The 16,672-nt window shown below is 39.6% G+C and overlaps 2 protein-coding genes across 4 annotated transcripts in view; one reads left to right on the forward strand and one right to left on the reverse strand.

Annotated features, from left to right (window-relative positions):
• Positions 1–5,947, forward strand: part of LOC308044895 (ashwin) — a 22,077-nt gene extending 16,130 nt beyond the window's left edge. The window contains exons 5-7 of one of the 3 annotated variants that reach the window (XR_013922686.1): positions 2,843–3,284; positions 3,790–3,839; positions 5,023–5,947. Coding sequence is in view for 1 of the 3 variants with exons in the window: in XM_080351848.1 (XP_080207974.1) it covers positions 3,790–3,839; positions 5,023–5,044 (72 nt within the window). In the remaining 2 variants the exon portion in view is untranslated. The remainder of the gene's footprint in view (positions 1–2,842; positions 3,285–3,789; positions 3,840–5,022) is intronic. The other 2 variants (XR_013922687.1, XM_080351848.1) reach the window with 2 other exon arrangements.
• Positions 1–13,625, reverse strand: part of FHL2 (four and a half LIM domains 2) — a 14,714-nt gene extending 1,089 nt beyond the window's left edge. The window contains exons 1-4 of the mRNA XM_080351904.1: positions 13,452–13,625; positions 4,933–5,107; positions 2,280–2,449; positions 384–570 (exon numbers count right to left, since the gene is read on the reverse strand). Of these exons, the coding sequence (XP_080208030.1) occupies positions 384–570; positions 2,280–2,449; positions 4,933–5,107; positions 13,452–13,607 (688 nt within the window). The 5' untranslated portion in view covers positions 13,608–13,625. The remainder of the gene's footprint in view (positions 1–383; positions 571–2,279; positions 2,450–4,932; positions 5,108–13,451) is intronic.
• Between the last annotated feature and the right edge of the window lie 3,047 nt (positions 13,626–16,672).

Consider the following 16,672-nt stretch of genomic DNA (forward strand, 5'->3'; position numbering starts at 1 on the left):
AGCAGTATTTAAAAGCCTTGTGGTTTCTCACTTGCTGTGCTGAAAAGTCAGCGAATTTGACACTTTCTCCTGGCGGAGAGTCTGTTGTAACTGAGATCAGTGGTCCCACACAAGTGGAATGATGCACAAAGCATGCATATCCCACTACAAGCTTAGTGCTGTTACTGCATATCTATCTGTTCCATGAAAATCAGGTGAAAAGAAGGACTGAGGATCCCTTCCACTCTGTTTTGTTAGGCACTTGAAAGGTATCGTAAGTATTTAATGTCACACATCTTGAATTATATAGTGTCTCGAGTCTTTCAAGTTATTAGAATGAATTATTGAATTTTTAATATTAGAAGAAGCTGATTGAAAAAAAAATTAAAGGCCCTGAAACCTACCACTGATTGGGTTTGTGCATCCAGCACACTTTTTAGCATAGAGGTTGCAGAAGCAGCTCAGGCAATATGCAAACTCATCCCTGGAGGTAAAGCGTTGTCCAGACAACTGCTTCTTGCATCCAGTGCAGACAAAGCACTCCTTATGCCACGGCTGCTCCCGGTAAGTAACACCTCCTGTAGTGATCGCCTGTTTCATGGAAAGACAGAAAGAAGGTGTTTCCTTGAGGGTCGCAGGTTTGTATCTTGATTTGGTAGAGAGGAAAGGTGGTGAGGTTCTTGTGGGTGGGAGGAGGGAATGGTGGTTTAACAGCAGCAAAATCATTATTTTCACTGGAGTTGACCTTGAGAAAATCAGACAAGTGATTTATTATAATTTCCTAATTTATACAAAGAAGCCCCATACTAAAAGTACTTTATTCTCCATCTATAGTATAGTCGTACTCTTAATTGTCCACTGTTTTTTAAACCTAATCTTTGTATGTCGTTTTTCATATGTGTGTGCTAGGATTTGTCCATCTCTGTTCCTTTGCCTGTCCCATTCTTCATGGTGAAGGAACTACCTCATGTGTTTCAATTTCCCTGTTACTTTCCTTGGCAAAGACTGTTATTTCAAATTTTAGCTGAAGTCTTTGCTTTCTGTTTCTCTGGGCTTTGGTGTTTTTCTCTTATAACAAGTTGTTGCCTACAAAAACAGCTCCCCAGATGTTAGACAAACTAAACTTTTTTGACCCTTTGAGTATTCCTAAGAAGGCTGTAAAATCAGACAGTTTCATTTTTCTTCTTTTCTTTCCTTAACAGAGATTCCCTGGGAATCAGACTTGTACGTGGTCATGCTACCTAATATGTGTATTCATTTGTGTCTTTGCCTCTTTCCCAAGTATTTTTGAGCCTGTTCTCAAATGTGGTTAAAATTGGATGCTAGACAGATTTTTTAAGATACAAAACTCCTAGAAGCTTCAGAAAATTGATGGACGGATAGGAGGTAGTAAAGGTAGCTAGATATACTTTAGGTCAAAGGCTGAAAGAAAAATTTAGCTTTTACCTGTTTGGTTTTGCCTGTGCAACAGCAAAGATGGAGGCATTTCTGGCCAGCTGGGATGTCTGACCAGATTGCAGCTTTGCCTGACTGGAAGGGCAAATGAGCAGGTAGCACCCATGGGAGAAATCAGTGTATTATGGGCAAAGGTGGTGGTTGGAGGTATGCAGGGGGTCAAGGGACACAAAGAGTGGCAGTGAGAAAGGGAGTTCAGTGTGGATGTAGCTGTAGTTTTGATTGGTTTTGCCTATGCATATATCCATAGGAAACAGGTGTGCTAGTTCCTTAACAAAGGAGACAGGTTTTTTGTTTGTGTTTTGCTTAGTTTGTTTTTAAAGAATTTTAAATTTTTTTATCTGTGTAAAGACTTTAGGAGATTCACAAACAAAAGGTCCTTAGCCTAGAAAGTCATACTCTGAGCATATTGAGTTTACCAGTGTTTATTTTAGGAATGGTGTTTGCTCTGTGTAAAGCTTATCTCTCTTGAATGTCATTAGAATATTTAAATATGATCAGCATTAGCTCATCTTCCAGTTGGAATGTTTGTTGTATGATATATGATGTGTTATACCAGAATGAGGTTATTCCAATGCAGAGTTGTTTGGCCTCTTTTTTGTTTTCAAAAATGTGTTCTCTATATGCTTTCAATACTAAGAGATCTTTAACCTTGCGAAAGGATTCTCACTGTAGTAAGTGCTGTTCCTGGTGCAGGATGGGAGGTGAAATCATATCATTCTTAAAATCAGCTGATGCTGAATTTTCTGACACATATAGAAAAACAAGATATTCTACCTACTTGGGTATAAAATGAGGTGGGCTTCAATCCCTTAGGTTTTAGGTAAGTAAAATAAGAGCACTACCTTCTTGCACTGGACGCACTGCATGGCAAACTGCTTTTCATAGCAGGGTACGCAGAAGTTTTGATTGTCCTTAGGGATGAAGCTCTTTGTCCCAATAGGCTGTTGGCAGCGGTAGCAGATAAAGCAGGTCTCGTGCCAGCTGTTGCCCTTGTACTCCATCTTCCGAGTACCTGTAATGAGACCAGAGCATCGACTGAACTTCTTCTGGCTGAGGCTGACATGATTTGTTGCTCTTGTTTGCCTGACAGCTGGCTGTCAGCCGATAAGCAGCGCAGCTGTGAGCAGGGGGCTATTTCATGTTACCACCAGCTCTACATGGTATTGAGTATCATTGTAAGTTTTGGAGAGTGAGCAGTTCTCCTATAAAAAAGAGAAACATTTACTGCCAATAATGAAGGCTTAGGATGCCTTTTAGAGTTAATGATGAATTCCAGTGCACAGGAAGATTCTGGGGAATTGGTGAGGCACCAATAAAATCTGCTGTTAGTGCTGAGTGAAGGTAAGGCCATTTCTCGTTGAAGTTTGACTTCATTCATTCCAGGTCCCTTTTGTTTCTTTTTCAGACAACTGCAAGATACCTGGTTAATTCCTGTCAAGCTCCTTGCCTCCCTTTCCAATGAAGTATATCACTGCCTGAGAAAAATAACTATTTTATATTAGCTCTGTGTCCCTGTTCCTATCCTCGTTGAAGTCCACCATAAATTTGCAATATTTTCCAGCTCTGCATCCCCTATCCTAAATGTCTTTCTGTCTCTTGAAACTTTGAGTTAGAGAGAACCTTTTTCTCCATCTTTTGTTGTATTTAAACTGTAGTTGCAAAACTCTTTAATCACTCCTTTACTGAAAAGCAGTATCGCAGTTAGGAGCTAAACATGCTTCTCTAGAATGAAGTTTTAGAGTACAGATACTGCACTTGACAGGTTCAACACACTGTATGATGCCTTCTTGCATGGACAAATTTCTTTGCATGCTCTTGCGCACCAGTCCGGAAAAGGAGATGTGGAGGTTTGTTTTCTTTTTTTTGAATACTCTAGAATTTTATTTTCAAATGTTTAGCTGTTCTGTCTTTGGGGTTGTGTTGTCATTGAAACACAAGGCAGGGGGAGCCTTGTTTGTTCACTACAAGGCTGAAGTCAGTGGGAGTTTAGTTTGCAGAAGGACCACAAGATCAAGCTTGTAATTACTATAGTATTTAATGGGCTTGTCCAGTAATGCTTTATTAAATCTAAATTGTGCATTCAGTGGAGCAAAGCAAAGGGCAAGTGTAGCATCAACAGTTACCATAAAGGGTATCCAGCCACTTGCTGGTTCTTTCAAAATGAATTATGCTTCAGTTGGTGATCATAGTGCTCGGATGTAGCTCCTCTACTAATATGGTGTGCTGGGTAAGTAGAAAATACATGCTGGCTGTACTGCTTTCTGAATGTGGTGACATCATGGCTATCTTGAGTAAGCAGCTAAAGACCACTTGGTGGTTGTAAAGTTTCATAAAAATTGTCTTCTGTTTCAGATTATAATAGAAGAAGGTATTCTCTGGGTCGCTGAATCCAGCCTCCATTAGTACGTATCAATCCGTAGCTGGCATAATAGGCAAAGAGAGATCCACTGGGTAAATAAGCTCACTGATCATGAGGATGAATTTGATGACCAGTCTTAAAAATACATACATATATGTAGTTTCAGCTTTAAAACTACCACTAGCTGTTACCAAACATTCTAGTTGTTAGTGCTGTATTGTAAAAACAGGTGCACGTGGAATGATAGAAGGAGGTGCATAAACTCAATCATGAATGAATAGGGCTATATGCTTTTAAATATGGTCAGGCCCTCATTTTTGCACCTTAGGTTCACAGCATTGAGGTTTTCAGCTTTTGTCTAAGACAACTAATGTCAGAACCAGCCAAGGAAAAATTTTACTGAAAAAAGTAACTAGTAATCATTATGGAGCACGTATGTAGATTCTTCAAATTGCCTTTTAATATTTTATGCCTGGACCAATATTCCTTCCACTTTAAGCCCTCAAATCATCACAGAATGCTATACTGTTGACAAGAGCAGATGAAGTTTTAGCAATCTATTACTATAGACTCGTGTTTCATGTTGAAAAAGAAAATAGCTCTTTCCTGTTTCTTCATATCTTCACACTCAAGAAAGACCTTAGAGGCACTTTGACCAATTTTTCATTTTTATTGGAGGAGCTAAATTTAGAGTAAATACATGAAAAGGAAAATAATGAATTAAGTAAGCTGTTAAATTTGCAAGCTGCCTCTGATCTTCAAGCAGTGGAAGCCAATCAAGACAGAGCACAAAGTTGGGATTGGACAGAAAAATCAGTTTTGGTTGTCCAGCCATCAAAAGCCTTTTAACAAATACTACAATAGCATATTATAAATCCCATTAATAAAAATGCTAAATGAAATAATTACTAATTTTCAAGAGTAATCCACTTCATGCGAACAACACTTTTATCATTATCCATTATGAAAATTATGTGTTCAGGTCATGGAAATGATGTAGAATGCACCATAAACTGCATTTCCCAGAGTTCACTAGGATTTGTCAGAGGTAGTGAAGGAAAAACTTTGTCACAAACGTTGCTAATTTTGGACTTGATATTTAGCCTTTTCTTAGTCCAAAAAGTGAGCATCCTTACCTGGCATAATAGTCTTCTTGCACTCATTGCATTTGGAAGAGTATTCGTTGGAGTAGCAATCAGTACAAAGTAAATGTTCTTCTTTTGCAGCAAAAGGTTTGTCCACCAATGAATTCTTGCACTGGAAGCAGTGGAAGCAGGTTTCGTGCCAGTGACGGTCCTTGTAAGAAAGATCCTGTAGGAATCCAAAACCACAGAGTAAGCAGAATAAACAATTTGCACAACTGGAAGCTCAGAGAATGTAAAGCACATCCAAATCTGAACCACGGCCAGGAGCTGATTTGCACAGCTCAAGAAAACAAAACGTTCCGATGGAGGTGAACTTATTTTGCTGTGATTACCAAGAAGAGCTCATGACAACTATTGACCCTTTTTCACTTCAAAGTAACCTTAATTTTTTGTATGCAGCAGAGGAACAGCTAATTTCATTTAGGTATTTCCTTTGAGAATAAAGTCACATTTCCGAGTTAGATTAAAAGTTGTTAACCTTATAGATATAATAGACTTTCCTTATTTGTCTTGGCTATTGCTGATTTCTAGGTCACTTCGAAACTCTTCATTCGTAGACAAAAATCCTTTTCCCAATTACTTTCTGGTATTTATTCAGTTCAACAGATTTACACCAAGGGCAGAATTGGTCTGATCTCTGTTCCTTTTTTTTCCCACTGTGACTGAATTTTAGTGACTCTGGTGTTTTTATTTACTGATGTTTCAAATGTGGATCAGACAGAAAGATGAGACCACATTGAACCTGCAGCTGGTGATCCAGAACACTCTAGCCAATGGATTAGCATGGGCATCAGACTATTTAAAATACTCTCTGCATTGCTATTTTTGTTATTAAAAAAGAAAACAAAACAAAGAGTCCTAAAAATTGTGACCTAAAGGGATGGCTTGTGCCTTTTAAGATTTTAATTAAGGTGGCCTAATTATATAACACTTGAACAGTGTCTTTGGACTTCCAACAAAACGAAGCTTAGGTCATTACAAGAAAGGGTGTCTACCCCTTTGGTTTGGGAGGATGATGGGCTAGTATTGTCATGAATGGGGAGTATAAAAATCCAGCAGAAATAATGTATCAGCTTCTAGCTCAAGATTCACTACGTGATAATTACAAGCTGGTTATCTAAAGGAAAATAATGGGTTGTAGAATATCAGATTTTTTTAATTGTGTAAATTGAAGCATCACAAAGTGTTTAAACAACCTGGCCTAAGATGCTGTGTGTCAGTACAATCATAGGTAACTCCACATGTGCAGTCTTAGCCCAGAGCAATAAAAAGATTCTGTGTATTTAGGTTAGCCTAAAATAAATATGCTTTATATCTGCAGGAGCCTTCTTGTCATAAATAGCTAACAGGAAACACTGAAATAGTTTTGCCTAGCTCAGCTGATCTGTGGTAACTTCTTAAACTGTAGTAACTTCAGTCAGAATTTGACTGTGCAACAAAGAATTTTGTTTGGACATCTGTGCTACTCACCTACGTTTCTTCAATCTCCATGAGTAAACAGTTGGTACCCAATGTGTCCCTCACCTGGATGTCTGCGCTCTGAGATAGAACATCTAAGCTTCCTACTTCACAGCTTTCAGACAGTTGTGTATTCAGTTTATCTGATCTCAGAGGGGAATAGAATTTTCAGCAGCAAAATACAACATACAGCCAACAGAGTTGCCCAAAATGTGAAATTTCCTTGCTAGAAAATAGAATGACAACAGATCTGGTGTCTTTTCCGCTTGCTGCCTTTTTCCTCCTTTCGCAATACTCCACAAGCTATTTTTTTAATCTCCAAAATTCATACGCTGATACTTGCATGTGTTCTGCCTTGTGTTATCAATAAAATTATATCCTCGAGAAGGTGCATGCCTTTTAGAAGAGGAGTATTTAAGACAAGGATTAAGTGTCAATGATGAAAGGTTTAATTCTTGAGTCAGTTATGATGGCAGGCTTGTATAGACACTAGCTGTGGTGAAAGCAGCAGATATTTCATCATGGCACAACCCAAAGTACCCAAGATACAGACTGACTTGAACGACCTTTAGCTGCCTTGGGTGATTATAACAGACATTGTCATGAAATGTAGAGGGAGTCTAAGATGTCTGGCTTTGACATGCCTGCAGCAGAATATTAGACTGATGAAATGGATATTTTCTTCTCTCTCTGAATAGGTCACATCTGAAGCAAGGAAGTCCAGGGTACTGATCAAACAGTTTCTGCATCATGGTTGTTCTTAGATCAGTGTAATAAAGTCACCAGAGATCAGCTTTGGTCTGCTTTGATGTGTTGTGTACTTTAGCCCTTGGCTTGTACATAAGCTGTGGCTGTATTGATCTGGAGCAGATTCTAAGCTGGAGAAGCTGTATGTGCAAAGCTGACTTCAGGCTTGTCTGGCCATTAGGCTGGTCCTCAGTTAAACTGGAAGAGCATTAAGTTTACTCTGTCTGTGAGCTCTAGGTTACACTAGCTAATTGTAACCTTAATAAATCTGTTCCATCACAGAATGTCAGGGACTGGAAGGGACCTTGAAAGATCATCTAGTCCAATCCCCCTGTGGGAGCAGGAACACCCAGATGAGGTTACACAGGAATGTGTCCAGGGAGGTTTTGAATGTCTCCAGAGAAGGAGACTCCACAACCTCCCTGGGCAGCCTGTTCCAGTGTCTGTCACCCTCACTGTGAAGAAGTTTCTTCTCAAATTTAAGTGGAACCTCCTGTGTTCCAGTTTGTACCCATTACCCCTTGTCCTATAATTGGTTGTCACTGAGAAGAGCCTGGCTCCATCCTCGTGACACTCACCCATCTGAAGGTACAAGTGATATACAACTAATTTCCATTTATTGCGTAGATTTCCAGGAAGAACTAATAGAGAAAATTATCATTGTGGACTCAGAACTGGAGTGTATCATTAAAATATGAATGAGCATGACTTCCCAGCCACTTTATGCAGCCCGAGGGAAATCAGTCCCCAGTGCTACATATTTTAACTATAGTTTTAAATGCAGCTTCTGATGTTGCCTAAAAGAATTTTGAAGAATGACTCTTTTTGCAATTGATCTGTGCATCTGTCTATGAAAACTAACAGCCACGTGCTCTTGTTAGATAAAGCACACAGAAGCACAGATAAGAGACTGAAGAACTACCATGGATTGACATTTGATAAGTGGAACAGTTTTTACATATATAGAGATGCATGCACACAGGTGCTCATGGACACAGTCTGTCCTGCACTCAATTTTGCAGCTGAAGTGCAGAGAGCTCCAGACCAGTTCCAGATGTGCTGCTAGTGAAAAGAGGAGGAAGGCGATGCCTCTCTGCAGAGCTGCAATAAATTCTGTAGCAGAATTTGTAGGGAGAAATATTTAACACTTAATTCCGTTGCATTTCTTTTGAGCATTGAAAATAATCCTTCCCTTGCCTGGTTTCATTTGAAGATAAAAACGAACAAGATTAGCAGTCCCTGAAATGACTCAAATTTGAATGGGTGCTTTTCTCAGCCTGATCTGAGAATCAATCTCAGCTGAAAATTCCTGCTCAGTGTGCTTTGGGACAAGCAAATGAGCAGTGAATCCTGGGATGTTTCTCAGATGTCAGAGAGTTGGCCAAGTGGAGGTGCTTTGTACACAGATACCTGACTGTGAGAATACGATGCAAGCAAAACTTAATGCAGATCCTGTTTGTATCCAAAACACTTGTATCCAAAAGATTATCCCTTGCGAAATGGGTTTGAAATTTATGGTTTGAAAAGCCATTATGTACTTTTCAAGCAATTTCATTTTCACTTATTTTCCTTATTTCCTTCCCAAAGAAAACTTTGTCAAGATAACTGTTTTTGACATTGGCACAATCACATTTGATAGTTCCTCCATAGTTCTGTATAGTTTTGATCCAGCATGGGCCTCTAGGATGGGACTGCTGATGACTACTTTATTTTTTTTAAACTAATAGAGCACCAAGACTAGAGTTACCAGGTAACTGGGTTAAGCACAGGCTCCTCATATCCTGCAACTGTATTGTCTTCTATTCTGGCTTTATAAATCTGAGTAAACTTAAGCCATTTTGTATTACCTTTTCTTCTGAATTGGCTTTCAGCAGGGACCCAACAGGAAGGAGATTAGAGAGATTATTACCAGAAGAGTAACTTTATATGCTTGCCACAATGCTCTTTTCAGAAGGCTGAGCAGAGGAAATGGGGTATGACAACAAAATGCTGTGCAGACTTTAGCCATACACACCCTGTAGCAAAATATTTAAATATGCTAGACTAATACTTCCCTATGAAAAGTATGTTTAGAAAGGGTAAAAATAAGTGATATAATGTGCTGAAGCCAGAACCTTAGTCGTGTGGGAAGAGATGGAGGTGTCTGTTTCTTCTACCATTCCACTTCACAACAACTAGTCTGATGTTCAGTAATGCACTGAAAAAGTGCTGCATCTCAGGAAAGGGTTTAAACATTAAAAATTCGGAAAACAACTATTTTTCCCTTATCCACATTACCAGAGGCTTTATTTTTTTGTTTAGTTTGAGTGCAAGACCAACCCTTTTGATTCATGTTTGGCCTGTGTGCTGACATTGTAGATTTATCTCACAATCTCCTCTTCATTTCATTCTCACATTTTGCAGAGAGTTTGCACCCCCTCCTGCTTGCCAAGGCCAACTTGTGGACTGCATTAAACACTGGAGTACTGTAGGTATTTCCTGTATTTGTGATGGTTTCTGTGCCATAGGCCCTGCAAGGAAACTATTTTAAAAGCCAAAATCAACCAAAAGTCATACTTCAACAGTTAAGCAAATGAGAACACGATGGATGGATTTCCAGAAAGAAGCATGAAACTGTAGGTCTGGTGAGAGTTCACCTGGGATGTAGTCAAAGAAATGCCAGTTCTTTTTAGAAGGAGCAAATTTTGTTTAGAACCTGTTGGCAAATGGATAATGTGTCATAGCTGTGAGAGAAATAGCATTGCGTTTTTCTACTGCCTGCCAGTGCCCCCTGCCACTCAATTTATGACACTTTTAATCTGCCTGTGAAAGTTACATAAACATCAGCTAGAATTGTTTACAGTTAATGAAATGGCCTAAGTCCAAAGATGTCATTCAGGCACATGTTGTCATTCTTTAAAATAGATTGGTTATTACTCAGTTACATTTGCAGTTACCCATCAATTACCATAGGAAGATTGAAAGCTAGTGAAGTAAATTATCTCCTGATTTTAATTCAAAGAAAGCTTGTTTTCAGGACAGTTTGTCTTATGGGATCTCTGTGCTGTAGCTAAAACAGAAGGTGAAAATCTGGCATCAGTTTGACCCTCTCAGAGCCTAGTGCTGTCAAAATTGAGTATTACCAGAGTCTGAGCAGGCTTAAGTTCAACTTGGGTGAGAGTTGAGAGAGCTTACAGCAGCCTTCTAGTACCTAAAGTGATGCCTACAAAAAAGCTGGAGAGGAACTTTTTACAAAGGCATGTAGTGACAGGACAAGGGGTAATGGCTTTAAACTGAAGGAGGGTAGATTTAGATTAGATATAGGAAAGAAATGCTTCGCTATGAAGGTGGTGAAGCACAGGAACGGGCTGCCCAGAGAAGCATCCTTGGGAGTATTCAAAGGTCAGGTTGGATGGGGCATTGGAAACCTGGTGTAGTGGAAGCTGTCCCTGCTCATGGGAGTGGGATTGGAACTAGATGATCTTTAAGGTCCCTTCCAACCCAAACCATTCTATGATGCTGTGTACCAGTGCTGATACACTACAGTAGTGTCAGAGAGGGAGAGCTGTCTGTCCTCCTGTCAACACCTGTCTTACTTTGGTGTAACCCTTTCAGCTATGGGAGGGCTGCTTTTAACTGGGACGGCTGGTAGGAGAGTTGTTTCTGACCACTAAGAGAAGAGTCTTCTTGCTTGTTTGTTTGGTTGGTTTTGTACAGTAATTTTCACCCAGACCAATAAATACGTGAGTTGCTATCAAAGCTAATTCTTGCTTTGCACTCTTTTAAGAATCAGGAGCTCCAAATTTAATCCTAGTTGTTAATCTCATATTTTGCAAGTCCTAAGAAACTTCCATAGGCTATATATCCATCTTCAAGAAGGAAATTCTTCTCAGGGTGAAAATAGAAACATCTCAACTGCAGCTGGATTCTCAGTTCAGCACTCTCTGTGCAGAAGGTGGCTGAGAAGGGACTTGCAAAGGAGGATCTGAGGTGACAGCTAGGTGGAGCTTTTCAGGTTGTAATGTGGATGTGAATATGGGTGTCTCTGCAAGATGCAGAGGCCTGGATGTGACCCTTTCTGTTAACACTGTCACTCCATTAGGTTTTAGTTCCAAATTTTACAGCTGTATGAAGGCTGTGTCAGAACATACAAATAAATATGGAGTCTATTTTGTATGTGCAGTAAACACACTGGCTTTATTCCTAAACACAGTACCTTTTGTCTTCTTTTGTTCAGGGGAAAATAGAAATGCAATGTGTACAAATAGATATATATATATATAAAAATACATATGTGTCTGTGTATGTATATATGTGTATTTTTATTATATGTTTATGTACTTATGAGCATATATGGTTTAATGAGGAGCAGAAGCGTAATTTCTTGTGACTTTGTGTTTCAGGGTTGAATTATGCTCAGCCACACTGTGCACAAGCTTTGACTGAAACTTATCTTGTGGTTGAGGCACTTACAAGGACTCTCTCAAATGTATTCTCTGGTGTCTATTTCTGTCATTGAAAAACTACTCTAGTTTTCCTCTCAGTGGGACATTAATACGATCTCTTTTTCTACTCAACCACATTTTTTTTCCAGAGAGCCTGTAGGAATGTAAGTTCACAACTTTTATCCATCCATCAGAATTTGGTTAAAATTGGTCAACACATTCAAAAGCTGCAGCATAAAGTATAGACAGGCACAAACAGCACTCACAGAAACAAAAAAGGACACATTTGTTTCTGGCACACTTTATAGCTCTTTAAGAAATCTTTGTTTACTATCTTATAGTTGTGTTTTCCATGTATAGTTCTGGTCCTTTACATATATAAAGTATTCCTATATTGCAGACAATTAAGGGGTTTTGTTTCTATCTGCTATTAGAGTGTGTATTGCCTAAAAGTACAGAAAAGCAGTATATCGAATAACACCCACACTCCCTAAATCCATAAATCTGAGTTGAAAAGTTCAGCTTGATTAATTCCTGAATACTTTGTCCGAGATTTGTTGAAGCTGGTCCAAGTTTTTAAATTCTTGAATATCAACACATGGAAATATCTTCTCAGGGGATTAGAAAGAGACCTTAAAACAAAAGCGCATTCTGGAATGGGGCAGAAGTATTTTGCTTTTTCAGGTCAGACCAGCTGTATCTCTTCTCTAATCTGAATATTTATGAGCTGTAGGAAAGCTGGCAGTTTTATACCCTCTTACAGATTATTGCCAGTTCCCGGTCATGAAACATTCTCACCTTTTTAATGCTTTTGAAAGTGGCTTTGCTATTGATTTGCCATTAGGGTGAGATAGATCAATTTGGAAGACATGAGACATTTATTTCTCCCAATCTGAGTAAGCATATATTTTTATATATCTGAACTAGTGATAGGGTGGTAGTATCAATAATAGTGACTAATTGGTGTTTCCAGAGGTTTGGATGAGCAATGCAGCAAATCAAACATCAGACCTCATACCAGTCAAGAATCCCATGGCCATGCAATGCAGATTGCTGCTCTAGTGCAAACTCAATTTTCTGGTGAAACTCTTGGTCAACTTCAAACAGGTCAGTTTTGTGCAAGGAGGATGCATATTGGATGAAGTCCTATCTGTAGCAGCCCACCAAACACTTCACTGAATGGCTCAAATATCATCTGTATTCATTCAGTCAGAGTAAAACTGGTATGACCTCCAGTTGTTTTGGTTAATTTAAAAGAAATGCAGGTGGTCACATTTGTATCAGGTAGATGTTTCCATGTGGTGCAGTCATACAATAGTTCAAGCATGCAAGGCCTCTGCACTCTCCTTTGCAATCTGTAATTAGACCGCACCGTCATTCTGTATTTAAAAGGCTAATTATTCTGTGTTCTGACTTATTATGTGGGTCAACTTTTATCAGACTTTTCTGGTCCAGGAGTTGGCAGATTTTCTTTAGCATGTCTTGTCTCTTGATGACAACTGAGTTGTGGTCACTGCAAAGCCAGCGGTGGCTTAGTTCCCCCTGACCCTAAGGTAGACAAAATCATCTGCCACCTTTCCAGATCTCAGCTGGCCTCTCCTAATGAATTAGAGATACTTTCTAACATCAGGTGATCAGATCATTTTATGCCTTACAGGAAGAGAGGGATGTTCTTCCACTTCTGTTATTATAACACGCTTGATAAAAAGGATTTTCCAAGTGAAGTGGTGAAAAGCAGATACAGGGGTAAAGAAAACATGCTCTCCCACCAAACCAAACCCCTAAGTAGCTGTAAAACTGGATTATTGCAAGTGATGGCACCATGTCTCAGATCTATCCAGGCTACTCTTTCAAGATCTTTGTAAGAAGACATTGGCATACCTTGCAGTCAGCACCTATAGGTTTCTTGCATTCCTCGCAGGTGTTGGAATAAAGGTTCTCATAGCATTTCACGCAGTAGGGGCTGTCCTCCTTGAGGATGTACTTCTTACCAAACAGGGACTCTTTGCAGTGGTGGCAGTCAAAGCGTTCAGTCATGTTGTTGTCTGGAGTCCAGCTATCCTGTCACAAAGACAGAAATAGGCACATGTCAGATTGAGCTACACATGATCCAGTCCCCGAGAAAGGTTTATCAGTTCTGTTTTATCACACTGTACCTCAATTTTAATTCAACTTTCAGTCAGATAAATCAACAGCATAGGAAGAAACTGGATGATAAATTTTGCAGTGCTGGGTAATGACAGTAGCCCATCTACTTTAGCCTTCCACTGACCTGTCTTTGACCAGAGCTGATGTTAGAGATGAGAAAGAGGAATGGGGTTTCACCAGTAGGTCCAACGCAAGAAGCCATCTTTGTAGGGGATGGAGGAAGCCAAGTACATTAAAAGAATGAGCCACCTTATCTTCAGAAGGAGCAACATATCCTCCACAAAGAAGGAGAAAAGTTTGCATTGTGTAGTCATGCACAGCTTATTGGGCATCACTGTTAGGTGCTTCTGCTCCTCCCTTTTCTACATTCTCTATGAGCCGATTGCTGGCAATCATTGCATTGCAGTGAGACACCAACCCTCCATCTCCGCTTGTGCATGGGACTGTTAACAGCAGGAGATGTGGGGTCAGCGATTGTATGTCTGATTCTTCTCTGGGGCAGCTGAATGAGTTATCCAGCAGCTGTGGTGTACTGCGACTCAAACAAGATCTAGATACCCTGGTTCAGGCAAATGTTGAACGATGATTACCAATGGGGAAAAGCAAGTGGAAGGAACTGCAAATAATATGTCAGCTTGTCTGAATTAGGGATAACTGCGTTTTGCTCCTCAGGCCTTGTAATGTCTTCAGCATTTTCTGGGTGCACACACAAACAGGGACACAAATGCATTTGATTACTTGCATGAATGTTCATTATCACCTGGGACAACTGATTTGGGGTTTCATTGGAGACACTGGCTTCTTTCTTAACCTGAGACTTGCAGTGTGTGTTACACTTGAAATCTATTTGGACATTATAGCTGGAGCAGGGCATAGCTGCCTGCTTAGAAGGGGAATTTCCCAGTCAGAAAGCACGTTCCACCTGGACTGCATGATCTTCACTGCCTGCCAGATCTGATCCCTTCTTTAAGCCGCATTTGATCTATAAAGCCTTAAATGCTTTGGGTACTAATGGTGTAACTGGCTACCTCTGTCTTTCACACACAAGTGACATTTACAGCAGCTACGGTCCTTTTGCCAACTTCAGCTCTCAGTTTTAAACAAAAAGTTGTTACTTGCTTAGTGTTCTTGGCACAGGGTGCTCGATTCTGGAGTTTGTCCTCTCCTGGCAGTGGGAGTCACCATTAGGACATTCTGAAATCCTGTATTCTCCTCCAGGATTTCAGTTTTTGTTGTTATCTTGTATTCCCTGTATTTGGGTTTTGATTAATGTTTTAGGGCAGTCTGAATGGGCAAAGTTTGTTCTCATGTCTAGAAAACTTTTTTTAAAATTTATTTTATTTTTAATGCTCTGTCAACTGCTGAATTGTGTGGTGACTAGCACAGACTAAGAGTAAAACATGTCTCAGCTCCTGGAAGGTCTTTTGAACTCCAGGTAACTACTAAAGAAGAAAGTGAGACAAACTACCAACCCCCAAAATGTGCTTGGAAGAATAACCCCTACAGCTGGTCATCTGTGTCATGACAAACCCAAATGGGGTAGCAGTCCAGCTGTTTTGACCCTACAGATGATGTAGGGATGAACTGACTCATTTTTTTATACCAAAGGAAAGTTGAGAGTATGTTAGGTGCTCTTGGTCCTTAAGGAGTAGACAGGATCAAAGGGACTGATAACAGAAAGATTAAAAGTAAGAAGAATTATGCTGAAGAGAGAAGTGCAATGACTACCCAAAGTTCCCCTCTATCCTGTCTCCAACAGCAGTGCCTCACAATGAAAGTGTAAGGGAAGAGAGGGAGAAACAGGGCTGGTACAGCGTGAACTTTCCGTAATATCTGCATCCAGCAAGCTGGTCTCCTCTTGAGGCAGATATGCAGTATTTATTTACCACAACATTAAGAAGATGATGGTGCATTTATTTTCCCCTCTGTTCTGAAGCCATTTACAACCCCAACCTACATAACACATTTGTACTTCCCATGAAAGAACTACAGAGGACTTAATTTCCTTCCAGGAGTTATTTCAGCAAATTAATGGAATCAGACCAATATAAACTGATGTATGTATGTATGTGTATATGTATGACTGAGTCTGAGAGGACCGAAAGCTTTGTCCAAATAGTCTGTGTTTAGGACAGAAATCTGCACTTTTTACCAGACTGTGTTAGATATTTTTACCAAATGATACAATTTAGTTGCACAGTAAATTTGCATTATTACTAAGTTAAATTGTGAGCAGAAACCATTTCTTAACTTGCATTTATCTCTCTTCAGAATTAGTTCTTTCTAGCCCTGAGTTAGAAGTAGATATGTGATACCAAAGAGTAAAAAATTTCTCTGCAGTCAAGATGTGCAAAAGCAAAAAAACACAGACTGTGATTCCTTTACAGGTTTATACCAGTTCTGTTCTTCATCCAAAGCTGCTAAATGTATAATATAGAAGTGGTTTGTGACTGGAGGCAGGACTTTTCCCTTAAAAGTAGATATTCCTGTCTCTTGGTCACAGAAGGTTTCTTATTGAGTGCTGTGTTATTTTCTGGGTTCTTTCCACAAGAGCAGAGGGAAGAATTTCTTAATAGATTTATTAAATTATTTATTTAACTTTTTGATAATTTTTAATAATCTATTTAATAATTATTTAACGGTCACTGCCACTGTTTTAGAAAATAGCCAGGCACTTGCCTCACTATCCTGGAAGGGATCTAGTTTTGTTAAATGTACTCCAAGTTTGTTACAGTGGATTGTCCCCCTCACTCTGAGGAAGGAGAGGCAGACCTGATTTCTATGTCCCAAACAGTCTGAGGGGTGAACTCTGCTCTGTTAAGACACTGAAGGTGCAGCTCTGGGTGAGTTTTGAGGCACAACTGCAGAGACCTGGGAAATCAGAAGACAAGAAAGGAATGTTTGCATTTTGGTTTTAGTTGAGTGAATCTTTTATTAGGTCTAGGACCAGTTTC

The sequence above is a fragment of the Nesoenas mayeri genome, assembly GCF_963082525.1.
Source record: "Nesoenas mayeri genome assembly, chromosome: 1".
In the NCBI taxonomy this organism is placed as follows: Eukaryota; Metazoa; Chordata; class Aves; order Columbiformes; family Columbidae; genus Nesoenas; species Nesoenas mayeri.